Raw genomic sequence first — 27,936 nt, 5'->3', positions numbered from 1 at the left:
TCTTAAAAAATTAGAAGCTTTTCTGTATAGCAACCATAAATCCACGACAAGAGAAATCCAGAAAACAAATCCACTCAGGATTTCCCACAAAAAACAAATAAAATACTTAGGAATAAACTTAAGCAAGAAGGTAAAAGACCTCTACAAAGAAAATTATAAAACATTGAAAAAAGAAATCAAAGAAGACCTTAGAAGATGGAAAGATCTTCCATGTTCATGGAGAAGCAGAATAAATATTATTAAAATGGCCATACTTAAAGCCAGGCATAGTGGTGCACACTTGTACTCCCAGCATTTGAGAGGCTGAGACCGAAAAATCATGGTTCATGGATGGCCTCAGCTACTTAGTGAGGCCCTTCACAACTCAGTGAGATCCTGTTTCAAACACAAAGAAATGAAATTATAGGGCTGGGAGTGTATCTCAGAAGTACATCTGGGTTCCAAAAAAAAAGGCCATACTTCCAAAAATGATCTACAGATTCAACACAATTAAGATGTGTGACTGCTAGTTACATCATTTACAGGGAAATGGATGGAACTGGAGGACATTATGCTAAGTGAGATTAGTCAGTCACAAAAAGTAATAAATTGGATGCTCTCCCTAATATGAGGAAGCTAGGAAGAAAATGGGTCATAGGAAGACCTCTAGACTAAGGAGATACTATAGATGAGAAAATAATGTGATCTGAGGGGATGGGAAGGGAGAAGAGGGAAATTCTCTAATGTTCATGATGTCATTAACATATCAAACTCAATCCCTAAGCCAAACATGAGAAGAAGGGAGAAGAAGGGAATGAGGTGGGAATTGGGTAAGGGCTAACGAGGTGATGTGTGCATGCTTGCCTCCACCATCTTGTACTCCATTAAGTTCTATTACTACAATGCACTGATAAAACGTTTTTTAAAAACAAAACAAACAGACTTTTTGGCATATCATGAAAATAATATTTATTATCTAATTATAAACTTTGACATTTGTCCCTGGATTACATTCCCAGTACCACAAAACAAACAAATAAATAAATAAATAAATGCTAAATAAATAAATTTTGAGAAGAGAAAGTTGCTACTTTCAGAAACAGGTTAACATTTTGAAGCCACTATACATATATACTAAAGCTAAACAATTAAGTGAATGGATGACAAATGTCAGGGGCCAGTTTTCTCAATGTTGGGGTAGAAAGATACAGATAAGCAAAGAAAGAGCTAAAATTATCCCTTTGTTGATGGATTAGGGTTAGAAATATCACTAGGACTCATATTAACTTCATATCAATATAGATAATTACAAAAGGAAGTATTTATAGATAGGCATATAAATATAGTAGTACATATACACATTGTTCTGTCAGCTGAGAGGGCCTAGAAGAAACAACACTCCAGTAGCAGTGGGCACACCTAATATTCAGATCTGGGATTCTGACACTGTTCTTTAATAAAAGGAACCAGGGATCCTTGTATAAGTGGCTGATTCTAGGACTGGGACAGGAAGCACACAAGATGAGCCTTGAGCAACTTGTAATGCCATAAAGTAAGAAAGTGCTGAAAGAAAATACAATAATGATGGGTTGTATCAAAGGTATTAAGGGGTCAGCCGAGACAATTCCCAATAGCTAGGGCTGAAACAATCAGAGCAATAAAATAAAGTGGTATTAGATCAAGCCCAAAGTATAAAGTAAAATGCATGAGTCCATATTTATAAAAATAAATGAGAATAGATCAGGTATCCTGACCTGATCATTACACATGCTATACATGTATTGAAATATCATAATTTATCCCACAAATATATATAATTACTATGCATCAAATAAAATAAAAATGTGTGTTAAAATAATACACAAATGTCTCATGTGTAAGAAATCTTGGCAATGTATGTAGATACTCCATCCCCTTCCAGCAGTGGAGTATAACTGCCCACTCCCTTAGTGTTGGATGTATATAGTGATTTTTTTCCTATAAAATACAGTATTAAAGACTTCTGGAAAGATGGCGACCGAGAAAAGCAGCATTTACAAGTCCTGCTAAAACTTGATCTCTATTGCCACAAAATTAGCACTTTTCATAGTCAGACAACACTATCAGCAGAGAAATAAAAATGTAAACAAAAGGTACAGAGAAAAAATGACTAGAAGAACAACCAGAGACCAGAAAAGAAATCAAGCCTGCAATGTGGCAGCGGAGCCGCCCCGGCACCATCTTCCCTCAAAGCACCAAGCTCCAGAGAGGAAAGGTAAACAAGGAGCTGAAGTGAGCAGCTGCAGATCATTCAAGTGTAATTCAGCAGTTCTTTCAGCGCAAAGAACACCTAAAACTCCCAGTGGCCAAGCTCATCACGCCTTCCAGGAACTCAGAACGGAGCTCAAAACCAGAAAAGAAATACGCCAGCCTCACGGCTGAGGGCATGGCAGGGGCATCATATTGCCAGCAGTGCCAGCCTCACAGCCGAGGGCGTGGCAGCGGGGCCATATTGCCAGCAATGATGGCGAGTTCACCGCGCATCGCGACAGCTCCAGATCAGCACACACAATAACCGTGAGTGAAATTGCGGCCCCTAAAGGAGAAATCCCTGTACTGCACTCCCAGGGACTTGCACAGCTTTGATAATCTCCTTGGTCTGAGATTTTGCAGTCCAACCCAGTAAAGGAGTAGCGGTGGCAGAGATACCACACCCCAGTCGCAGCTCCCCGTGGGAAAACGCCCAGCCCGGCACCCCCACAGTCTTGTGCACCCTCGATTAACTCTCTAGGTCTGAGACTTTGTGATACAAGCCAGTAAAGGAGTAGTGGGGGCTGAGATTACCACAGACTCGAGATCCAGAGCACCCTAAGTGAAGTCGTAGTGACCCAGGAAGGCACAAAATTCTGAAATCATGGGAAAGAGGAACAACAATAGAGCAATGAATGCCCCAAACCCCATATTATCAGAACCTGATAACACAGAATATCAGAGATCTCCAGAAGATCAAATCAGGAATATAACTGTAGAAATAATACAGGACCTTCTAAAAGAATTTATAGAGTCTAAAAGAGATAAAGGATGCAATCATTGAGATAAAGGTCTCAATTCAAAGTATAAACAATCAATTAGACCACATGGAGAATAGAATCTCGGTCCTAGAATATGATCACTCCAAAAATGAACGTATAATTTATAACTTAGAAAAAATCAGACAGCAGGAATCTGACATTGAAGAAATATGGGCCCATTTTAAGAGAGCTAACCTAAGAATAATTGGAATAGAGGAGGGAAAAGAAGGTGAAACCAAAGGGATCAATAATATCTTCAAAGAAATAATAGCAGAAAAATTTCCAAACACAGAGCAAAGGTCAATATGCAGGTTCAGGAAACTTATAGAACTCCCTTTAGACAGTATCAGAGAAGAGGTTCCCCACGCCACATTATTGTCAAAAAGACCAATGTTGAAGCCAAGGAGAGAATCTTAAAGGCAACAAAAACAAAAGGCCAAGTGACATTCAGAGGCAAACCAATTAGAATCACTCCAGACTTCACAAACCAAGTCATGAAAGCCACAAAGGCTTGGAGTAACATATTCCAAACTCTGAAAGAAAACAACTTCCAGCCAAAAAATTTCCTACCCAGCAAAACTTTCTATCAAATTAGATGGGGAAATAAGAAGCTTCCATGACAAACAGAAACTGAAGGAATTTATGTCTTCAAAACCAGCACTAGAGAAAATACTCAAAAAGATTAACTACAAAGAAGAAATAGGTAACACACACCAGAACCAGAGAAACAAGATTTTCCATCCAACTGACAACTAAGATTGGTTATCTTTGGAGATTTATTATTTATGTTAGTCTTTTACCTATTTCTAAATTGTATTGTTTGCTTTTATTGTTGCTAATTTTTAGGATTTCTAGTTGGAATATTAATATAGCTTCAGATATAGCATTTGGAAATATTTTATCCCATTCTATCAGTAACTTTTAACTCTGTTTACATTGTCTTTGGATATACAATTTTTTTTATTTTTTAGGGAGTTTGTTTGCCCTGCTGTTGCCTGTGCCATTGAAATCATATCCAAGAAATCACTGCCAATTTCAATGCTGTGAGGTTTTATGACCCAGATTTTCTTCTAAAAGTTTATAGTCTTAAGATTTATATTTAGGTCTTTTATCTATTTTGAGTTAATATTTGTATATGGGATTAGGTACGGGTCCAATTTTATTCTTTTTCATGTAATTATTATTTTTCAACAATATTTAGTCAAAAGATTATTATTTCCTCCACCAAATGTTCATGGAAACCTTGTCAAAAATAACTTGACAATATATGGAAGAATTTATCTCTAGGCTTTTACTTAACTCCAATGGTTTACTACACTATTTCAATTATTATAGCTTTATAAGGTTTGAAATCAGAAAATATACGTCTTCTAGCTTTGTTCTTTTTCGAGATCGTTTAGGGTATCTAGAGTCCATATTCCATATTAGGATAGATTTTTTTCTGAAAAATAAATAAATAAATGTATGATAGTTTCACCTAAAAGAAAAGAAAGAAAAATATATTCCCTGGTAAGAAAGAAAGCAAAAAGAAATATTGAAATGTTATCTTTAAGTCATCAAAAGCTTGGTATCAGACAAATGAAACTGTTATGTGAGATTATCATTGTTAATTTTGGATAAATTGTTATAATACTAGATGTCAACCACTAAGCCGCATGGGAAGGAGGAATGGGGAGGGAATGGGGTGGGGATCGGGTAGGGGCTAACTGGGCGATGTGTGCATGTATGTCTACAAAAGTTTTTTATCCCATTATGATGTACAGTGCACCAATAAAAAAAATTAAAAAAGAATAAAATATAGGGCAGGGGGTGTAGCTCGGAGGTTGAACGCCCCTGGGTTCCATCCCCAGACCCGCAAAAAAAAAAACAAAAAAATTTATTAAAATTAAAAAAAAAGAAAGCCAGGCGTGGTGGCGCACGCTTGTAATCCCCGCGCTTGGGAGGCAGAGACAGGAGGATCGCGCAGGTTCGAAGCCAGCCACGCGCACTGGCTTAAGAGACCCTGTTTCCAAATAAAAATGTAAAAATAGGTCTGGGAATGTAGCCCGGAGATAGAAGGGCTTCCAGGAACCCCAATACCACCAAAAAAAAATTTAAAAAAAAGAAATGGTAGGCATGCAGAGCGTGGTGGTACATGCGTGTAATCCCAGCATTTGAGGGGCTGAGATAGGAGGATCCTCATTCACAGACAGCCTCAGCTACTTAGTGAGGCCCTTTGCAATTCAGTGAAACTCTGTTTCAAAATAAAGAATAAAAAAATATGGCTAGGGATATATCTCAGCGGTAGAATGCCCTTGGGTCCATCCCTCGTACCAAAAAAAAAAAAAAAATGGTAAGTCAGGCGTGGTGGCACATGCTTGTAATCCCAGTACTTGGGAGGCTGAGGCAGGAGGATAACAGGTTTGCCGCCAGCCTCAGCTACTTAGTGAGGCCCTCCGCAACTTAGTGAGATCTTGTTTCAAAATAAAGAATAAGAAAACAGGAAGCCGGGCGTGGTGGCGCATGCACGCTTGTATTCCCCGCGCTTGGGAGGCTGAGACAGGAGGATCACACAGGTTCGAAGCCAGCCTTAGCTGGCTTAAGAGACCCTGTTTCCAAATAAAAAAATATAAAATAGGTCTGGGAGTGTAGCCCAGAGGTAGAAGGCCTCTGGGTTCCACCCCCAGTACCACCAAAAAAAAAAAAAAAAGAAAGGAGAAAAAGAAAAAGAAAATAGGCCTAGCGGTGTAGCCCTGGGGTAGAATACTCTGGGTTCCATCCTCATTTACACAAAAAAAGAGAGAAAGAAATGGTGAAATAATTAAGTGCCATGTACATGTTTGTCATTATCACTCTGAGCTACATTATGATGTGAGACTACAATGTACCAATAAAAATATAAAAAAGAAATGTGAGATAAGGAGAAAGCATTAGTAAAATAAGTTATATGCCTAAAGATAGCAGTAGTTATCCCATATGTAAACAAAGTTAATGTTCAGGATAAAATTTTAACTCAACACTAAAAAACAAATCATCCAATAAAAAATGGGCAAGCGAACTAAATAGACACTTCACGAAAGAAGAAATTCAAATGGCCAATAAATACATGAAAAACTGCTCAACATCACTGGCAATCAGAGAGATGCAAAGCAAAACTACCCTGAGATTCCACCTAACTCCAACTAGAATGGCAATCATTCAAAACACAAACAACAACAGATGCTGGCAAGGATGTGGAGAAGTGGGAATTCTAAACATTGTTGGTGGGATTGCAAATTAGTGCAACCACTTTGGAAAACAGTATGGAGAATCCTCAGAAGAATGGGAACAAATCTACCATTTGATCCAGCAATACCACTTCTGGGTATCTACCCAAAAGATAGGAAACCAAACTACCAAACTAATGCATGTGTATCTATGTTCATAGCTGCACAATTCGCCATAGCCAAACTATGGACCCAGCCAAGATGTCCATCAACAGATGAATGGATTACAAAACCATGGGATATGTACACAATGAAATTTTACTCAGCCATTTAAAAAAACTCAATTACATTATTTTCAGGGAAATGGATGGAACTAGAGGACATTATGCTAAGTGAGATTAGTCAGTCACAAAAAATAAGAAATTAAATGCTTTACCTAATGTGAAAGCTAAGGAGAAATGGGTCATAGGAGCAACTCTAGATGAAAAAGGAAATCATATAGAGGGCAAACAAGACAACCTAAATGAGGGAATGGGAGGAGGGAAGAAGGAAATTCTCTAAAATACACAATGTACTTAAACATATCAAAGTCAACCACTAAGATAAGCAAGGGAAGGAGGGATGGGGAAGGAATGGGGTGGGAATTGGGTAAGGGCTAAATGGGTGATGTGTACATGTATGTCCACACAAGTTTTTTACCCCAATATGATGTATGAATATAATGTACCAATAAAATTTTTTAAATAAAAATTAGGGTATTGCAATTATAAAAAAATAAAAATAATGAAAGAAAGAAACAGGAATCTCCCCCAAATATATTCTATGATGCCAACATCACATTAATACTAAAACCAGGACATGTCAAGGAAAGAAAACTATAGACCTTTATCACTGATGAACTAAGACACAAAACTGCTAAACAAAATACTAGCAACATGCATTCAAAACCACATCAAGAAAATCATACACTATGACCAAGTAGGGGTCATCTCGGGTGCAAGGCTGGTTCAACATACAAAAAAAATCTGTGTAATTCATCACATAAACAGAACCAAGGGGAAAATCGCATGATCATTTCAATAGATGCTTAAAAAGCATTCGACAAAATCCAACACCCATTTATGCTAAAAGCACTGCAAAGAATCAGAATACAAGAAACATAAAGGCAATATACAATAGGCCCACAGCCAACATCCTATTAAATGGAGGAAAACTTTAAGAATTCCCCCTAAAAACAAGAACAAGACAAGAATGTCCATTATCGCCACTTATTTTCAATATAGTACTTGAGACTCTAGCCAGAACAATAAGGCAAGAAAAGGAAATCAAAGGAGTACAAATGGGAGAAGAACTCAAACTATCACTATTTGCAGAGGACATGATAGTATACTTAGAGGACCCAAGAAACTCAAGCAAAAAAGCTTACAGAACTGATCGACAAATTCATCAAAGTGTCTGGATACAAAATCTATCTTTAAAAATCAGAAGTTTTTCTGTATGCCAACTATAAATCCACTAAAAGAAAAATTCAGAAAACTCTTCCACTCAGGATATGCCACAAAAAATAAAATACTTAGGAATAAACCTAACTAAAAAGGTAAAAACCTCTACAAAGAACATTATAAAACTTTGAAAAAAAGTAATAGAAGAAGACCTTAGGAGATGAAAAGATCTTCTATGTTCTTGGATAGGCAGAAGAAATATCATCAAAATGGCCATTCTTCCAAAAGTGATCTACAGATTCAATGGAATATCCATCAAATTGCCATGGTCATTCCTCACAGAAATAGAAGTTAATCCTTAAATTTATTTAAAACAAAAAAAAGACTACTCAAATAGTTCTCAGCAACAAGAACCACAGAGGAGCCATCAAAATATCTGACTTCAAACTATACTACAAAGCTATAGAAATAAAAACAGCATAGTATTGGCACAAAAACAAACACATAGACCAATGGAGCAGACTAGAAGACTCAAAAACAAATTTGCACACTTATAGTCAATTGATTTTTGACAAAGGGGCCAAAATCATACACTTGAAAAAAGCTTCTTCAGCAAATGGTATTGGCAGAACTGGTTAACCAGATGCAAAAAAAAAAAAATGGAAATACCCCCACTTACTCACCCTGCCTAAGAGTCAATTCAAGATAGATCAAAGACTTGGAAATCAGAACAGAGACCTTGCAGGTCCTTGAAGAGAGGGCATAAGTCCAAACCTTCAACACAAAGACACAGATAAAAACTTTTGCAACAAGACCCCAAAGGCATAATAAATTAAAAAGACGATCAATGCATGGGATTGAATTAAACTGAAAAGCTTCTGTACAACAAAGGAAACTATCAAGAATCTCAACAGAATACGGGCATGGTGGTGCATCCCAGCATTTGGGAGGCTGAGACAGGAGGATCCGGGTTTGCAGACAGCCTCAGCTACTACATAGTGAGGCCCTCTGAAACTCAGTGAGACCCTGTTTCAAAATAAAGACTAAAAAATAGGGCTGGGGGTGTAGCTCAGAGGTAGGATGCTTCTGGATTCCAGCCCCAGTACCACAAAAAAAAAATTTAAAAAAAAAAGAATCTCAACAGAAAGCCAAAGAATGGAAGAGAAAATTTGCTAACTATTCTTCTGACAGAGGACTAATACCTAGAATACACAGAGAACTCAAGAAACTTAGCATTAAAAAACAAAGAAACCCACTGAAAAATGGGCAATTGAACTAAATAGACACTTCACAAAAGAAGAAATTCAAATGGCCAATAAATGTATGAAAAAAATGTTCAACATCATTAGCGATCAGAGAGATGCAAATCAAAACTACCCTGAGATTTCACCTAACTCCAATTAGAATGGAAATCATTCAAAACACAAACAACAAATGCTGGCTAGGATGTGGAGAAATAGGAACTCAAATACATTGCTGATGGGACTGCAAATTAGTGCAACCACTTTGAAAAGCAGTATGGTGGTTCCACAGAAAATGGGAACAAACCTATGGTATGATCCAGCAATACCACTTCTAGGTATCTACCCAAAAGAATGGAAACTAATGGAATGGAAACTACCAAACGAATGCGTGCATATCTATGTTCACAGTGGCACAATTCACAGTTGCCAAATAATGGAACTAACCAAAATGTCCATCAACAGATGAATGCATTACAACACTATGGGATATGTACACAATGGAATTTTACTCAGCCACAAAGAAATATAAAATTACATCATTTACAGGGAAATAGATGGAACTGGAACACAGTATGTGAACTTGTATTAGTCACAAAAATTAAAAAATCAGATGCTCTCACTAATATGCAGAAGCTAGGGAGAAAAAGGGTCATAGGAGGTATTCCAGATGAAGAAGGAGAAACCATAGATGAGCAAATAGGGCAACCTATCTATCTGAGGGGAATGAGAGAAGAGGGAAATTCCCTAATGTACATGATATCCATTAACAAATATGTCAGAGACAATCACTAAGCCAAACAAAAGAGGGAGGGGGGAAATGTGAAAATTGGAGAAGGGCTGAGTGATGTGTGCATGTATGCATCTACCATCTTAGATCCCATTAAATGTATGATGACAATGCAGTGATAAAAAGAATAAGGAAACATTACTAATATAAATTTTCATCTGGAAATATCAGTTGGAAACAAAAATTTTAGTGTCACAGTTTAAACTATCATGTATCTAGATATAGATATAAATCTAATAAAGTATTTACAAGAGTTCTGTGAAAAGCAATACTCAAAATACAGAAAATTTGTGTTTTAAGTTCCCGTGAAAACGGAGTTTCTTAGGAATTTAACAGACATTTTGAAAGGGTAGATTCTACAGGAAACTCACCTGTCCAGGGTGATTTGATCCTGCCTCCTGCCCTGGCCTTTGATCTTCTGTATCCAGATTCCGAGGGACACTGGGGCTGAAGGCCATGAGGTCGGCCTTGGGCGGGCCCTCTCCCGAGCACACCCTCTGCCTCCTCTGCTGCGAGGACGACCAGCTGCCCGCGGCGCTCGAGCTCACCAGCACGGGCTGCGCCGGCCCGCACGCGCCCTCGCCCGGCGCCGCCAACGCCGCCGCCGCCGCCGCCGCCGCCGCCGAGCAGCGCAGCGCCGTGTACAGCAGCAGCGTGAGCACCAGCAGGCTGCACACGGCGCAGATGGCCACGATCAGGTACACGTTGACGTCCAGCAGCGCCGCCGCGCCGCCCGCCGCGCCCGCCGCCGCCCGCGACGCCGCCGCCGGCGCCTGGCCGCTCTCCACCAGCGACAGCAGCACGGTGGCCGTGGCCGTGAGCGCCGGCTCGCCGTGGTCCTTCACCAGCACCAGCAGGCGCTGGCGCGGCGCGTCCGCCTCGTCCAGCGCGCGCGTCGTGCTCACCTCGCCCGTGTACAGCCCCACGCGGAACGGGCCGCCCGCCGCCGCCAGCAGCTCGTACGACAGCCACGCGTTGTAGCCCGAGTCCGCGTCCACCGCGCGCACCTTCGCCACCACGTGGCCCGCGCCCGCCGCCCGCGGCACCAGCTCGCCCCGCGCGCCGCCCGCCGCGCCCGCCCCGGGCGCCAGCAGCGCGGGCGCGTTGTCGTTCTCGTCCACCACGAACACCTGCAGCGTCGCCGTGCTGCCCAGCGCCGGCGCGCCCGCGTCGCGCGCGCTCACCTCGAAGCGCAGCAGCTCCAGCTCCTCGCGGTCCAGCGGCTGCAGCGCCGACACGCGGCCGCTCTGCGCGTGCACCGACACGTAGCTCGACAGCGCGCGCGCGCCCACGCGCCGCTCCACCAGCGCGTACGACACGCGCGCGTTCTCCCGCGCGTCCGCGTCGCGCGCCGACACCGTCACCAGGTGGCAGCCCGGCGCGTTGTTCTCCCTCACGAACACCGTGTACTCGGCCTGCGAGAACGCGGGCGCGTTGTCGTTCACGTCGGCCACCTCCACCGACACGCTGGCCGACGCGCGCAGCGGGGGCGAGCCGCCGTCGCGCGCGCTCACCACCACCACGTAGGCCGCCGTGGCCTCGCGGTCCAGCCCGCTGTCCAGCACCAGCGAGTAGTAGTTCCTGAAGGTGGACACCAGCTTGAAGGGCTCCGGGGGCGCCAGCGAGCAGCTCACCTGGCCGTTGGCGCCGGAGTCGCGGTCCGACACGCTGATCAGGGCGATCACCGTGCCCGGGGGCGCGTCCTCCAGGACAGGCAGGGACAGAGAAGTGATGGTTATCTCTGGGGCATTGTCGTTTATATCTAATATTTCCACTAATAGGGTGCAGTGACCCGTCATTGGAATAGTCCCTTTGTCAACAGCCTCCACGGATATTTCATACCATTTCTTATCTTCGAAATCCAGTTTGCCTTTTGTCCTAATTTCTCCGGTGTTGGGATTTATGTTAAATGCATATATCACGGCAGGAGATACTGGTTTTCTAAAGGAGTAGACTATGTCTCCATTTATACCATCATCAGGATCTGTGGCATTTAGTTTGATCACGAGTGTGCCATTAAATGCATTTTCTAACACTCTAACTTTATAAATTAATTGATCAAATTCTGGGGCATTGTCATTCACATCCAAAATCATGATCCAGAGCTGAACTGTGCCTGTGAGTTCGGGTTTACCTCCATCTCTGGCTGTCAGTAATAAACTATATTCTTTAATTTCCTCTCGGTCTAATGTTTTTCTTAACACAAGTGATAATGAAGAAGTGTGTTCGCGATTGTTTTGTGCGTCCAAAGCGAAGTACTCATTGGGATCCAGTCGGTAGTTCAAGGCCGAGTTTACTCCAATGTCTGCATCCGATGCGCCATCTAGTGGAAATCTCGTCTCTGGAGGTATAGATTCTGCAATGATTATACTTTTGTTACTTTCAGGAAACACCGGCGCGTTGTCGTTAATATCCTTCACCTCCACCTCCACGTGGAAGACCTGCAGCGGCCTGTCCACGATCACCTCCAGGTGGATGATGCACTCCGCGCTCTGCCCGCACAGCTCCTCCCGGTCGATCCGAGCGTTCACAAACAAAATGCCATTCTGCAGATTTACCTCCAGAAGGTCCCCGCGCTCCCGGGACGCCACCCGGAACAGGCGCGGCACCAGCTCCGCCAGCTCCAGCCCCAGGTCCTGCGCGATGCGGCCCACGAAGGTGCCGTGTTTGGCCTCCTCCTGGATGGAGTAGTGCAGCTGGCCGCTCCCTGCCTCCCAGGCTGTCAGGAGCAGGAGCGAGAGCAGCAGACGCTGGACTCCCGGTCCTCTTTGCCAGGAAAAAAGCATGGTACACTCAAAAGGATTCAGAGATACCTACAGTGTAAAGAATTCCCCTTAGCCGAAACTTCCTCTCAACGACCGGTTTTAAGACCTCCTGGTGCGGGAGAATTCGCTACGGATTTTCCACTGTGGCAATTTTTCCGGAGGAAGGACGAGGCGGTGGTTTTCTTTGCAGAAACGTTCTCAGTGAAGAGCGACACCGTGCGCATGAATGTGTAAGTGTAAGAAGGACTTAAGTCCTCCCGTTTTCCATTGATTATAAGGCTTTTTCCTGTTGTCGTTCCTGCAGGATTAAATATTTACCGTTCCTGAAACAGTAAATCACTGTCTTCTGCTCTGCATTGGTGTCATTTGACTATTGTTCCATGTGTTCCAATTTTCCACAATTTTATTTTTACATATGCAAAAAATTCCTTGCAGAATTTTAAAAGAATAGCATATATTTGTTTTTGTTTTTGTGTTACTGGATACTGAATCCAGGGGCATTATATCTATGAGCTACACCCCTAGTCCTACTTTTTATTTTGAAACAAGGTCTCACTAGGTTAATGAAAGTCTCACTACTTGCTGAGGCTGCCCTTGAACCTGTGATCCTCCTGTCTTACCCTCCCAAGTAATGGAATTACACGTGTGCACCACAACACCTGGCTTCATATATTTGTTTGGAAGTAATGAATTGCTAGATATTACAGTCCTGTAGGCATTGGTGGTGATTTCCTTTCCTATAATATTTTTCACGACCTTCTCGCACAACAATTATTGACTCCAGACAGAAATATAATCACATAAGAATTAAACAGATAAAGATGGAAGGTATTGATAATATGCCAGATTTTGATAAATACACCATATTTATAAACATCCTAATGTGACTATGAAGTGTGAGTAAAATATTTGTATTTGAAAGCAAGTGTCTACACAATTGTGTGAGATTGTATGTATGTGCATAAATACACAATAATCTAGATGGCTGACATACAACAATGCTTTAAATTTGAGGGGTTTTTGTAGAAAATGTCGTTTTATGTAAAAAAAAAAATAAACTGCTACCAGTAGATTATAATTCCCCTTTCCCTTTCCCTCTCCATCTCATTTTATCATCAGTAGGAAAAACCTTACTATCACTTAAATTAGCCCTGATATTCTAAGTATATAACTATAGATTAGGCAAAGATATTAATATATCTTTAGCAAGAAACAGAGGAAGGGAATCTAACTTATCTATTGCAATCACTACCAAGTTACAAAATTTAAGGATAAATAACACAATAAAAGCTATCAAAGCTTCAATAATTGTCTATTCTGTGAACAACTCCATAGGAAATGGCAATCAGGTTGATTTCTTCCCTTTTTTGTGGTACTGAGAATTGAACCCAGGGCATTATTCATCTGAGCTACACACCCAGCCCTTTTTACTTTTTGGTTTTGGAAACATTGGTCTCACTAGTTTACTGAGAGTCTCACTAAATTGGTGACGCTAGTATGAAACCTATGATTCTCCTGTCTCAGCTTCCTGGGGTTACAGGTTTGTGCCACTGCACCAGGCTTCCATTTGACTTCTATACCTCTACTTCTCTCTGAAAGTTTGTGTGGAGTATTTAGTATTCTCTGGTCATCATTATCTCCTATGGCTTTACTCTACAATCCTACTTTACTCTTGTAATGGGAATAATCCTTGATTCTTTCTAATGCTTCTTGTTTGCCAGGCCAAACATTGCTTCACTAACTTCTCCACCTAAACTATACTACATAGTCAACCACTAAAAAGTATACCCTTTCAGACACCCTAGATTCATTCATCTATTTATCTTACTCCTCTGCCATTCTCTTTAGTCTCCAATGCAAAGTTAGTCTAATTATGAATTTTCTCTATTCTCCCTATTTACCTCAGTATAAAGGAATAACTTAATAATTAGTTCCCTAGAAGTTTACTCTCATCTTTACTCAAATGGGATCTTGCACTAATTCATAAACTATCCCCTACTAACTATAGAAATTCTTTCATATTTTCTTCACTTCTCAAATTCTTAACCTCATTCCCTCCATTTGACTTTCTTGGATGATTTTCTAATTGAAATAATGAACTTAATGGCTCTTTTTATGTTAGCAATTGTCTTTATAGTCTCTATTTTTATTCCCACTAGTAAAAAGAAAAAACTGTTCTCACATTTAAGGCCAGCCCTATGCTCTGAATAAATAGTATTTACCATTCTCTTCTTAATATTTGTCATCTTCATTTTCATTCCTTGCAGCCTGTCTTATTGTAGTATCTCCTTATTGTTTATTTCCCTCACAGGACAATATACTCAAATATCTAACTAAAATGGGTATGTATCTATATATTTATGTATATGCTTATTTATAAGTATACTTACATTTATATAAAATAGATTTATAAGTGTAAACATATAGTTTAATATGCTACTTCTAGGAAACACTGTTTATCTCCTTCCCTTCGCCTCTAACTTCTAACATTCTTGATACATAGCACTTTCAGTTTTATCTCAGCTACTTGTCTATCCACTATATGACTTTAAACCTACTATAGTGTATTGAATAGTAGTCCTAAAAAAGATATAGTCACATCTGAAAACTCAGAACTTGTGGATGTCACTTTATGGCCAATGATGTGATTAAATTAAGTTTCTTGAGAGTAGGCATTTATTCTAAAGTATCCAGGCAGGCCTAAGAGCTATCACATGTACCCTTATAGAATAAAAATTCAGAGTAATCATGGAAAAGAGGAGGTCGCAGATATAAACACAGACACAGAGATTGAAGTGGTGTATCCAAAAGCCAAGAAATGACAACAGCCATCAGAAACTCAAAGAAGCAAAAAAACAGATGCTTGCAAAGTCTGAAAAAGAGAGAAAAGTCCCACCCAAAGCTTAATTTAGAGCCAGGTATGGTGGCAAACACTTGTAACCCAGTATTCCGGAGGCTGAGACCAGAGGATCATGGTTTAAAGACAGCCTCAGCTACTTGGTGAGGTCCTTTGCAACTCAGTGAGACCTTGTTTCAAAATAAAGCATAAACAAAGGGCTGGGAGTGTAGTTCTGAAGTAGAATTCCCCTGGTTCCATCCCTAGTACCCCCAAAAAAGGTTAATTTAGGTTTTCTGGGCTTGAAAGCTGAGAGAATAAATTTTTGATGAAGTGGTCAGTGCAAATACCCAGTTTGCAGTCATTTGTTCTACCAGTCCAGGAATTAACATAAGTACCCACCTAAATTCCTTTCTTGAACACATTATTTTTCAGTTGTGAATCTCCATTTTTGTAAATTTTTTTGCTTCTGTAGACTTATATTTTCCCTAATGAAAATCCTCCCAAATCCACACCTATAATCTCCTCTGGATTCCAGTTCCATATTTCCAATTGCCACAGTATTCTCCTAGAATCTGAAAAATAATACTTTAAGTATTATTTTCTTAAGTGTTCCTAATTTCTACATTCGCCAGTACATGCAAACTGTTTTACTACCTCAGTTATGCATCTTGCTTAAAGACAATCCCAACTTACTAGTTGACCAAACTAAAAATGGAGTGTCATCTTCAACTTTTACCTTTCTTGTATTGTTTGTATTGAGTCAGTCATCAACTAGCTGCTTCTACTTTATTAGTTCCTCTTGTACATGGTTCTTTCAATTCATTTCTGCAGTCATAATTATTCCCATTATTTGAATCCTAACTTGTCATAAAAGATCCTTTATTAGCTTTCCTGCCTTCAGAATCTCCACTGCTCTAATTGTTCAAGTATAGACACACCAAAGAAAACTCGGTTCATTGATTTTTAAGAATCTCTTCATCTGTAATAGCTTCTTGGTGAAATGTTATCCACCCTTCAAGGCACACTTGAATAAAATGTAGCGTAACCTCTAGAGCTCAGCACCACTATTAAGATGAAGAGGAATGCTCAGGCAATGCACTTTAATACCATATATTTATTTTTAAAATTACTGGCGGAGCATGGTGGTGCACACTTGTAATCTCTGCGCTTGAGAGGCTGAGACAGGAGGGTCACACCGGTTCAAAGCCAGCCTCAGCTACTTAGTGAGGCTCTCAGCAACTTAGTGAGACCCTGTTTCCAAATAAAATATAAAATAGGTCTGGAAGGATAGCCCGGAGGTAGAAAGCCTCTGAGTTCCACCCCAAGTACCACACAAAAAAGTTACTGATTGAACGAACATAGATTATATTTCAGGACCTAAAGATATGTAAAAGAAGATACAAAATGCTGGAAAGTTTAATGCCTTCAGTGCCAAGTTGAGAGATATAGTTTTATTCTCTGGTCAAAGAGAAGCTTTTGACTGTTTTCTGGAAGAAAGTTGAAGATATAAAATGTGCTTTAGGAGCCTGGTGTGGTGGCGCACGCTTGTAATCCCCGCGCTTGGGAGGCAGAGACAGGAGGATTGCACAGGTTCAAAGCCAGCCTCGCTGGCTTAAGAGACCTGTTTCCAAATTTAAAAAAGTATAAAATAGGTCTTGGAGTGTACCCCAGAAGTAGAAGGGCTTCCAGGAACTCCGGTACCACCAAAAAAAGAAAATGTGCTTTTAGAGATTTACCTAGTATTAGGCACAGAGAAGTAATATACCATAATGAGTTTGGGATCCACCAAAACTAGATTCAAACCACTTCCCACTATGTGGTACAAGTTTCAGATTTGTAGTCGATAAAGCAGGGAAGATAATTGTAGTGCCTTCACCAAAACCTCATTTGATAATTAGGTGAGATAATTTAATTAATTCTATTAGCAAAACGTTTGCAAAATAACAATGATCACTAAGTATTCTTACTTAATTAAAAATACCATAAGGGCAGAGGATGTATCTCAAAAGTATAATACTTGCCTAGCATGCACAGCCTCTGGATTCAATCCTCAGAAACACACACACACATATATATATATGATGTGTCATTATTTACATGCCACCAAGAAAAAAAAGAGGCCAATTATTATAAACTTTCAATAATCATCTCAATCTTGACTGAGATGTTGAAATATTTCTAAAATTAAAAGAGTATTTGATTATATCTTGTGTACATGAAGATAGCACAGAGGACAATCTTACTTGAAAGAGGAAGACTGTGGACAACAGCAAAATTAAAGATGAGGGGGTTTTCTTATTTTTATAACACACCTGAAATATACTGTTAAAATATTTGGGACTGTTGTGAAGTTAGAAAGGTGATAGGGAGGCTATTTTAATAGTCCCAGTACCTGAAGAACAACTAAGAAATCTAAAGTTAAAGGTATCTAAGAACTCTTTTAACTAGTCTTTTGATTGGCTTGTAATCATAAAATTACTATTAAAATTAAAAATAAATGAACATTAGGTTTAATCCAATACGTGGGAGGCTGAGACCACGGGATTGGGGTTCTCTCTCTCTCTAAAACTTATCAAGGCCTTCAGAACCTTAGAGATGCCCTGTTTCAAAATAAAATTCAAGCCTGGCAGTGGCGCACACTTGTAATCCCCGCGCTTGGGAGGCGGAAACAGGAGGATCACACAGGTTTGAAGCCAGACGCCCTGGCTTAAGAGACCCTGTTTCCAAATAAAAAAAAGTGTAAAAATGGGTCTGGGAGTGTAGCCCGGAGGTAGAAGGGTTTCCAGGAACCCCAGTACCATTAATTAATTAATTAATTAATTAATTAATTCAAAAGTGCGTGGGTGTACCTGGGAGGCAACATGACTTTTGGATTCAATCTCTAGTACCATAAAAAAAGACACGAGAATTCATTGTCCTTTTAGAAAATAAATATAAAAGTTATAAAACAGTCAAGTTTTAATATAACATACTAGCTCACTGTTCTTAGGAATAAAAAGGATAGAAAATAGAAGTTTTAAAGTGTGGTGATTTTTCGTCTCCAATGATATCTACGTAATTCATTCATTAAAATGATGTTGGGTATATCTAATATTCAGAATAACCTCACCAGAGAAAAGGAAATATTCAATGTTTTATAAAGGAAAAACTGTGAAGAAAAAGAAGACGTAGCTATAGCCAAAAAACAAGTTATTAGGAAAAATACATTTAAATAACATCAACGACTTACTTCAACAGAAGAATTTAAGCAGTCTTCTCTAGAATGAGGGAGGCTGGGGCTGAAGGCCATGAGGTCGGCCTTGGGCGGGCCCTCTCCCGAGCACACCCTCTGCCTCCTCTGCTGCGAGGACGACCAGCTGCCCGCGGCGCTCGAGCTCACCAGCACGGGCTGCGCCGGCCCGCACGCGCCCTCGCCCGGCGCCGCCGCCGCCGCCGCCGCCGAGCAGCGCAGCGCCGTGTACAGCAGCAGCGTGAGCACCAGCAGGCTGCACACGGCGCAGATGGCCACGATCAGGTACACGTTGACGTCCAGCAGCGCCGCCGCGCCGCCCGCCGCGCCCGCCGCCGCCCGCGACGCCGCCGCCGGCGCCTGGCCGCTCTCCACCAGCGACAGCAGCACGGTGGCCGTGGCCGTGAGCGCCGGCTCGCCGTGGTCCTTCACCAGCACCAGCAGGCGCTGGCGCGGCGCGTCCGCCTCGTCCAGCGCGCGCGTCGTGCTCACCTCGCCCGTGTACAGCCCCACGCGGAACGGGCCGCCCGCCGCCGCCAGCAGCTCGTACGACAGCCACGCGTTGTAGCCCGAGTCCGCGTCCACCGCGCGCACCTTCGCCACCACGTGGCCCGCGCCCGCCGCCCGCGGCACCAGCTCGCCCCGCGCGCCGCCCGCCGCGCCCGCCCCGGGCGCCAGCAGCGCGGGCGCGTTGTCGTTCTCGTCCACCACGAACACCTGCAGCGTCGCCGTGCTGCCCAGCGCCGGCGCGCCCGCGTCGCGCGCGCTCACCTCGAAGCGCAGCAGCTCCAGCTCCTCGCGGTCCAGCGGCTGCAGCGCCGACACGCGGCCGCTCTGCGCGTGCACCGACACGTAGCTCGACAGCGCGCGCGCGCCCACGCGCCGCTCCACCAGCGCGTACGACACGCGCGCGTTCTCCCGCGCGTCCGCGTCGCGCGCCGACACCGTCACCAGGTGGCAGCCCGGCGCGTTGTTCTCCCTCACGAACACCGTGTACTCGGCCTGCGAGAACGCGGGCGCGTTGTCGTTCACGTCGGCCACCTCCACCGACACGCTGGCCGACGCGCGCAGCGGGGGCGAGCCGCCGTCGCGCGCGCTCACCACCACCACGTAGGCCGCCGTGGCCTCGCGGTCCAGCCCGCTGTCCAGCACCAGCGAGTAGTAGTTCCTGAAGGTGGACACCAGCTTGAAGGGCTCCGGGGGCGCCAGCGAGCAGCTCACCTGGCCGTTGGCGCCGGAGTCGCGGTCCGACACGCTGATCAGGGCGATCACCGTGCCCGGGGGCGCGTCCTCTCTGATTGGCAAAGATAGCGAAGTGATTGCTAGTTCTGGAGAGTTATCATTGATGTCTAGTATTTCTATCCAGACTGTACTGTGCCCTGCCATTGGGGGAGTTCCCTTATCTGTGGCCTGCACTTCAATCTCATAAAACTTATTTTCTTCATAATCTAAAGTTCCGTTGACCCTCATTTCTCCATTATTTTTATCTAGTTTAAATAAGGATCTTCCATTGGGCTTAATCGACATCAAGGAGTAGGTTACCTCGCCGTTTACTCCTTCATCGAGATCTGTGGCGTTTAACCTAATCACGAGAGTTTCTTTGGCAACATTTTCCATCAATCTCACCTTGTATTCTAATTGGTCAAACTCTGGATCGTTGTCGTTAATATCCAGGACCAAGATGAAGAGTTGAACAGTGCCTGTGAGCTCCGGTTTCCCCCCGTCTGTAGCTGTCAGCAACAAATTAAGTTTCGGTGTTTTCTCTCTATCCAGTGACTTCTTTAGTAAAAGTGAGAGCCTTTTAGTCAGCTTACTATTTGTTGGTAATTCTAAAGAAAAATACTCGTTTGGACTTAGTCTGTAGGCCAATAGAGCATTCTCGTCTATATCCGCATCAGAGGCTCCCTCTAGCGGAAAACGTGAGTCTGGTTGCTTAGATTCATAAATCAACAGCCTTTGTTCTGTTACAGAGAACACGGGCGGGTTGTCGTTAATATCCTTCACCTCCACCTCCACGTGGAAGACCTGCAGCGGCCTGTCCACGATCACCTCCAGGTGGATGCTGCACTCCGCGCTCCGCCCGCACAGCTCCTCCCGGTCGATCCGAGCGTTCACAAACAAAATGCCATTCTGCAGATTTACCTCCAGAAGGTCCCCGCGCTCCCGGGACGCCACCCGGAACAGGCGCGGCACCAGCTCCGCCAGCTCCAGCCCCAGGTCCTGCGCGATGCGGCCCACGAAGGTGCCGTGTTTGGCCTCCTCCGGGATGGAGTAGTGCAGCTGGCCGCTCCCTGCCTCCCAGGCTGCCAGGAGCAGGAGCGAGAGCAGTAGTCGCGTAAATCTCCTTCTATGAAAGCCGAACATCGCGTACCAAAGTTGGCTTCCAAAACAAGATTCTGTGCGTTTACAAATACTTCAGTTCCAGTTAAAAATCTCGCTGAATCTTTTAGAAGTTTCAAGGGATCCTTTAATAGTAGCATCCAGCATGATGGAGTCCTTTCGTGTGGAAGCCTGGCAGTTTAGACCCAACCCACAAATGAACTCTTTCGAGTAAAGAGCGACACCTTGTGCCTGAAATTGTGAGTACGGTGCACTCCACAAACCACCATAGAATTTCAAGTGTTTTTTGTTACTTTTCCCTAAAAGTTTCCAAAGTATTTATATGTGGAAAATTCCGATTTTAAATCATGTTGTAACCAAATATGTGTCGGAACTATACTTTATTTCTTAATTAAAATTAAATTTAATATTTCTGTTTTATTTGGGATTATATAACTGTTCTTTTACTTATCTAAATATTACTTAAGGGAAAAAAGAAAGTTTGCTTCTTTAAGTAGACTGATGAAAAACTTTACACATTTCCTGAATACATTGTCCCTCTTATAAACATATCATGAAATTTAAAATAATTATTATGAAAATTGTATTGTTTTACTTCCAGTCCCCCTTGTTATTTAGGCTACTAGGAAACTCAAAGAAAAAAATGTTTTGGTGCTGGATCCTGGGTGTTTGGTACCTTTTGCATGCTAGGCAAACACTCTACCACTGAGATACGCCCTCGAACCTCAGAAATATTTGAAGTTCAATCATGATAACTGCCCTCTCTTTATGGTTTACATACTGTGCTCTTATCTATGTGAATTTGCCCTCTCATATCTTTTTAATTTTTTTAAATTCACATAATACTTATACAAATTTATGGGTACAATTACAATGACATGTGTAAATATAGTGCAATTATCAAATAAGGGTAATCAGCATATCTATTGCCTCAAACATTCATAATTTCTTTCTTTCTTTCTTTTTTTTTTTTTTTTTTTGGTGGTACTGGGGTTCCTGGAAGCCCTTCTACCTCCGGGATACACTCCCAGACCTATTTTTACATTTTTTATTTGGAAACAGGGTCTCCTAAGCCAGAGCGTGCGGCTGGCTTCGAATCTTCGCGATCCTCCTGTCTCTGACTCCCAATCGCGGGGATTACAAGCGTGAGGCACCACGCCCGGCTCTGTGTGTGTGTGTGGGGGGGGGGGGTATTGGGGTTCCTGGAAGCCTTTCTACCTCCGGGCTACACTCCCAGACCTATTTTATACTTTTTTATTTTTGGAAACAGGGTCTCTTAAGCCAGAGCGGCTGGCTTCCCACCTGCGTGATCCTCCTGTCTCTGACTCCCAAGCGCCGAGATTACAAGCCTGTGCCACCATGCCCGGCTCATAATTTCTTTGTGGTGAAACATTCTAATTCTCTCTTCTGGCTCTATCGAAATGCATAATACATTATTGTTAACTATATCATATCTATTTTCTTCAATTCTGATTCTTTATTACTTACATTCTTCTTGATACAAGTGACTTTATAACCATTGCACAAAATAGAAAAACAGAGAGGAGGTGCTAGAAATAAAATTGACCAAATTGTGTCATGTGCACATGTAGTTATGCAACAATGAATCTCACTATTGTGTAGAATTATAACACATCAATAGATATAAAATAAAAAATTTAAAAATAGAACAGCCAGAATTTTAGAAAACAGATAATATATTTTCAAATTTAGTAGTTTACAACACAGTACCCCCAAAAGAAAAGCCCACTGACCTAGATGAATTCTGCATTTGACATATATGATTTCTCAAGTTTCATTGCTAATAGTATGATATGTCATAATTATACCTTATATGTAATAGGGCCAATGATTCTAAAGAAAAAGTATTTCAACTGTAGGATGAGTTTATATAATTCAATAAGATTAATAAACCACTACGAAAACCTATACTGTTTTGGATTTTCCAGGTTGCCAACATTGGTTTCCTAATCCAATCAAAATACATTCCTGAAAATGATTCCTCGTTAAAGAGTTTAGAGTTTGCAATCATAAGTTCATCCAGAATAAAATAAGTGACCCCTAAGTACATTTCATCTAAGTGTATGAAAAAGTACTGAAAGCATAGAAAATAATCAAACAATTTGAATAAATGGGAAATTACCTTGGAGTTTGAAATTGAAATTACATAGAATACTGGGTAAGAAATAGGTTTGTTGGTGTGACTTTCCACTGCCTGACTTTGGAATTTGGTCACATTTTCTTTGTCTTTTTTGTGTCTGCTTAGGATTTAGAAGGAAAAAAGAGGGTACAACAGAAGTTTAAAATAAAATATGATTCTAGCATGAATATTATGTTATACAGGGTTTTTTTCATAAAAAGAGACAAGGTCTTCCTCTATCACCAAGTTTGGTTTCAAAATCCTGGACTCAAGCTATTCTCCTGCCTCAGTGTTAAATAGCTCTGATGGTTCATCTCTAATCAAATAAGCATTGCAATCAGGCATATGAAAAATTACCATCATACTTCTATGTTAACATTTATCTTAATCCTAACTTTTAAAATACACATATGCTCTATTATTAATTTAATATTTTGGCCCACTTTTAAAAATGTTTATACTTTTCCAATATCAGAACACTAAAACTCATATTAAAGTAAATGCAAGATTCTGCTAAAGGCTAAATGAGTAGACACATCAGCTTTTATGACACTGAATTATATATCTGTAAAATAAGTCATATGGAAACCAGGCATGGTGGAACATGCATATCTCAGCATTTAGGAGGCTGAGACAGAAGGATCATGGTTCATGGATAGCCTCAGCTACTTGGTGAGGCCCTTTGCAACTCAGTGAGACCCTGTTTCAAAATACAGAATAAAAAATAGGGCTGGGGGTATAGCATGGAGGTAGAATGTTCCTGAGTTCCACCCCCAATACTTAAAAAAAGCCATATGGGCCTTTAATCCAAATATAACATTTAACCAGACAACAGTATATTTAAAATGATATTTGAAACATGGCAACTTTACATTGAACCAAATTAAGCAACAGATAACCCAACACTTCATTATGGAAACTGGAGCTTGAGATATTATATACAATGGGGTATCTTACAAGGTAGGAAAATAAATATGAAAAAATTAACCCAGAATAGATGGTGATATCACATATTTGTGCTAAAGTCAGGTTTAATTTAGGTGTTAACTTCCAGTAATAAGGTTTATGTGACTATATACTTTGGCAAACACCAAGTCTGATGTTTGATATGCTGCATGAATCAATGGCCAATCTTTAGCATTTTGGCTAAGATATTTCAGTTGTCGTCATCTCAACTATCTCCAGAGAAGCAATTATGCAGTCCTAAAACTCATCTTTGAGTATGAATCTAATATCTAGTTATGCAAAAATGCCAATAAGTTATGTAAATATTATTGTTAACAATGACTTTGTAAAATCAACTGAAGACTGAGGAACTTTGTCCTGAATTTTACTAAATCAATCTGGTTAACCTTAAGTTCTATCTGTATGTCCTGGTAGTCATACATTAGAGTAGATAGTTTTATGTCCTATTAGTGTATTATTTCTTAAAAACATGTTACATAAAAAGAGGTTTTAAGTTGGGCATGGTAGTGCATGCTTGTAATCCCAACATTTGGGAGGTGGAGACAGGAGGATTGGGGTTCACCAACAGCCTCAGCTACTTAGTGAGGCCCCTTGCAACTCAGTGAAACCCTGTTTCAAAAAAAAAGAATGAAAACTTAGGACTGGGGTGTAGTTCAGAGGTAGAATGGCCCTGGGTTCCATCCCCAGTACCGCAAAAAAAGGTTTTATACCCATTCTTAGAATCTCAAGAGGCTCATCAAAATTAGATTGAAGTTCACTATCCAAACATTTTATTAACAAAATTATAAGATTTACTCAATGATGCTGACTCTGATCCATCATGGCTTGTTCAGGTGAACACAGCTATTTGGCCAAAAGTAATTTGTTGGGTTGACACAAGCCTCTCAGCCAACAAGAAGACCAAATAAGGCTGAATCAAGAAAGACTACACACAGCTAAAGATATTTATGGGAAACCAATGCCTTTAATGCTGTATTAAAGTATGTGATGCTATAAATTCTTCTTGAATCCTACAGCCATGTTCAGGGCCCTTGAATTATTATTATTATTATTATTATTATTATTATTATTAATCTAAAACAATATCCTTATTCACAATGAAAAATGAATATTATCATTTTTGTATGTGGTATTTGACTTTGGTGTTCTGCAAAAATACTGGAAACTACAGACTTTTCATGTATTAAATAGTTCTTATTTATATCACCTTCAAACAACTGACCCATAGTTCTTATAAAGCAACTCTAATGACTATCTCAATGTAGAAATTAAAACAAGTTAAGATTATCATGAACTCTCCTAAGGAAAAAATATCCTTCTGTCGGGAGTGTTGGTGCATGCTTGTAATCCCGCATTCGGGAGGCTGAGACTGGAGGATCACAGTTCGCAGACAGCCTCAGCTACGTAGTGAGGCCCTCTGCAACTTAGTGAGAGCCTGTTTCAAAATAAAGAATAAAAAATAGGGACTTCCGGGAAGATGGCGACCGAGAAAAGCAGGGCTTAAGAGCTCCGCTAACAACCAATTTCCATTACCACAAAACCAGCGCCTTTCATAACCAGAAAACACCATCACCAGAAAAACAAAAAAACCACCAGGCTCCAGAGAGAATGCGGACTGAGAACAGAGCTCAGGGCCACAGAGGAGACACACGCGCCCGAGGACGTGGCAGCAGCGCCATACTGCCGGCAGCAGCGGCGAACTCAACGGACGGCTACAGCAAGCCGAGGTGAGCCGCTGCGGAACAGCCAGGTGGGATCGTTCGGCGCAGACAGCATTTAAAGCTCCAAGTGGCTGAGCTCAGCACACGCTGCAGGGATTCAGAGTGGAAATCAAAACCAGAGAAGAAAAAATACGCCAGCTTCACGGCCGAGGGCGTGGCAGCGGCGCCATATTGCCACCGGCGGCAGCAGCAGCAGGGAATTCACCGAGTCCGGTACAGCTACATCTGTGTACTCAAGAACAGTGAGTCAAATTGCGGGCCACAGAGGAGAAATCCCAGTACTGTACCCTCTGGGACTTGATCCAGTGAGGGGGTGGCGGTGGCAGAGATATCACACCATAGGAGAACGTGCAACCTGGCACCCCCCATAGTTTAAAGCAGCCTCTATCGACTCCCTGGATCGGAGACTCTGTGATACAACCCAGTAAAGGAATAGTGGGGTCTGAGATAATACAGACTCGAGATCCAGAGCACCTTAAGTGAAGCCATAGTGACCCAAGGGAAGAACCCAGAGAAGGCACAAACCTCCGAAATCATGGGAAAGAGGAATAACACTGGAGTAATGAATGCGCACAACCCCACAACATCAGAACCTGATAAAACAGAAAATCAGAGATTTCTAGAAGATCAAATCAGGAAAATAACTGTAGAAATAATAGAGGTGCTTCGAAAAGAACTCAGAGAGAGCCAAAAAGAGATAAAGGATGCAATTAATGAAGTAAAGGCCTCAATTCAAAGCACAAACAACCGATTAGACCACATGGAGAACAGAATCTCGCTCTTAGAAGATGAGCAATCCAAAAATGAACGCATAGTTTCTAATCTAGAAAAAAATATCCGACAGCAGGAATCTGACATTGAAGAAATATGGGCCCATCTTAAGAGAGCTAACCTAAGAATAATTGGAATAGAGGAGGGAAAAGAAAGTGATACCAAAGGGATCAAATATCTCTTCAAGGAAGTAATAGCAGAAAATTTTCCAAATATAGAGCAAGAGGTTGATACACAGATCCAGGAAACTTATAGAACTCCCTTTAGACAGGATCGGAGAAGAGGATCCCCACGCCACATAATTGTCAAAATGACCAATGTGGAAGCCAAGCAGAGAATCTTAAAGGCAACAAAAACAAAGGGCCAAGTGACATTCAGAGGCAAACCAATTAGAATCACTCCAGACTTCCCAAACCAAGTCATGAGAGCCAGAAGGGCTTGGAGTAACATATTCCAAACTCTGAAAGAAAACAACTTCCAGCCAAAAATTTCCTATCCAGCAAAACTTTCTATCAAATTAGATGGAGAAATAAGAAGCTTCCATGACAAACAGAAACTGAAGGAATTTATGTCTTCAAAACCAGCGCTAGAGAAAATACTCAAAGAGATTAACTACAAAGAAGAAATAGGTAACACTCACCAGAACCAGAGAAACAAGAGTTTCCATCCAACAGACAACTAAGATCGGTTATCTGTGGAGATTCATTATTTATGTTAGTCTTTTACCTATCTCTAAATTGTATTGTTTGCCTTTATTGTTGTTAATTTTTAGGATTTCTAGTTGGAATATTAATATACCTTCAGATATAGCATTTGGAAATATTTTATCCAATTCTATTAGTAACTTTTAACTCTGTTTACATTGTCTTTGGATATACAATATTTTCTTTTATTTTTTAGGGAGTTTGTATATTCTTCTGTTGCCTGTGCCATTGAAATCATATCCAAGAAATCACTGCCAATTTCAATGTTGTGAGGTTTTATGACCCAGATTTTCTTCTAAAAGTTTATAGTCTTAAGATTTATATTTAGGTCTTTTATCTATTTTGAGTTAATACTTGTATGAGGGATTAGGTAAGGGTCCAATTTTATTCTTTTCCATGTAATTATTATTTTTCAACAACATTTAGTTAAAAGATTATTATTTCTACCACCAAATGTTCGTGGAAACCTTGTCAAAAATAACTTGACAATATAGGGAAGAATTTAGCTCTAGGCTTGTATTTAACTCCAATGGTCTATATATCTGCCTTTAGAACAGGACTATACTGTTTCAATTATTGTAGCTTTATATGGTTTGAAATCAGAAAATATATATCTGCTAGCTTTGTTCTTTTTCAAGATTGTTTTGGGTATCTAGAATTCATATTCCATATTAGGATAGATTTTTTCTGAAAAATAAATATATAAATATATGATAGTTTCACCTAAAAAAAAGAAAAAATATGCTCTGGTAAAAAAAGAAAGCAAAAAGAAAT

General features: G+C 41.2%; 3 protein-coding genes across 6 annotated transcripts in view; all 3 read right to left on the bottom strand.

Moving 5' to 3' along the window:
* LOC308274951 (protocadherin alpha-C2) overlaps positions 1 to 12,473 on the bottom strand; it is a gene marked incomplete at both ends in the record, with an annotated part of 130,355 nt that extends 117,882 nt beyond the window's left edge. For 2 of the 3 annotated variants that reach the window (XM_080712939.1, XM_080712940.1), the window contains one exon: positions 10,059 to 12,473. In XM_080712939.1, the coding sequence (XP_080569065.1) occupies positions 10,059 to 12,473 (2,415 nt within the window). The remainder of the gene's footprint in view (positions 1 to 10,058) is intronic. The other variant, XM_080712941.1, reaches the window with a different exon arrangement.
* The window catches only part of LOC308274983 (protocadherin gamma-C4), a gene marked incomplete at both ends in the record, with an annotated part of 798,148 nt that overhangs the window by 691,966 nt on the left and 78,246 nt on the right, over positions 1 to 27,936 (bottom strand). The gene's annotated exons all lie outside the window — the stretch shown is intronic.
* LOC308270652 (protocadherin alpha-11-like) lies at positions 12,539 to 20,884 on the bottom strand (the record flags this gene model as incomplete). Its single annotated transcript, XM_080706668.1, has 3 exons — positions 12,539 to 12,750; positions 18,272 to 18,275; positions 18,521 to 20,884. 3 exons carry the CDS (start codon positions 20,882 to 20,884, stop codon positions 12,539 to 12,541), a joined length of 2,580 nt encoding a protein of 859 aa, XP_080562794.1.

The sequence above is a fragment of the Muscardinus avellanarius genome (genome assembly GCF_963383645.1).
Source record: "Muscardinus avellanarius genome assembly, chromosome: 1".
NCBI classification, from domain to species: domain Eukaryota; kingdom Metazoa; phylum Chordata; class Mammalia; order Rodentia; family Gliridae; genus Muscardinus; species Muscardinus avellanarius.
The sequence above is the reverse complement of the archived record's forward strand: the minus strand, read 5'-3'. Positions and strand labels throughout refer to the sequence as shown.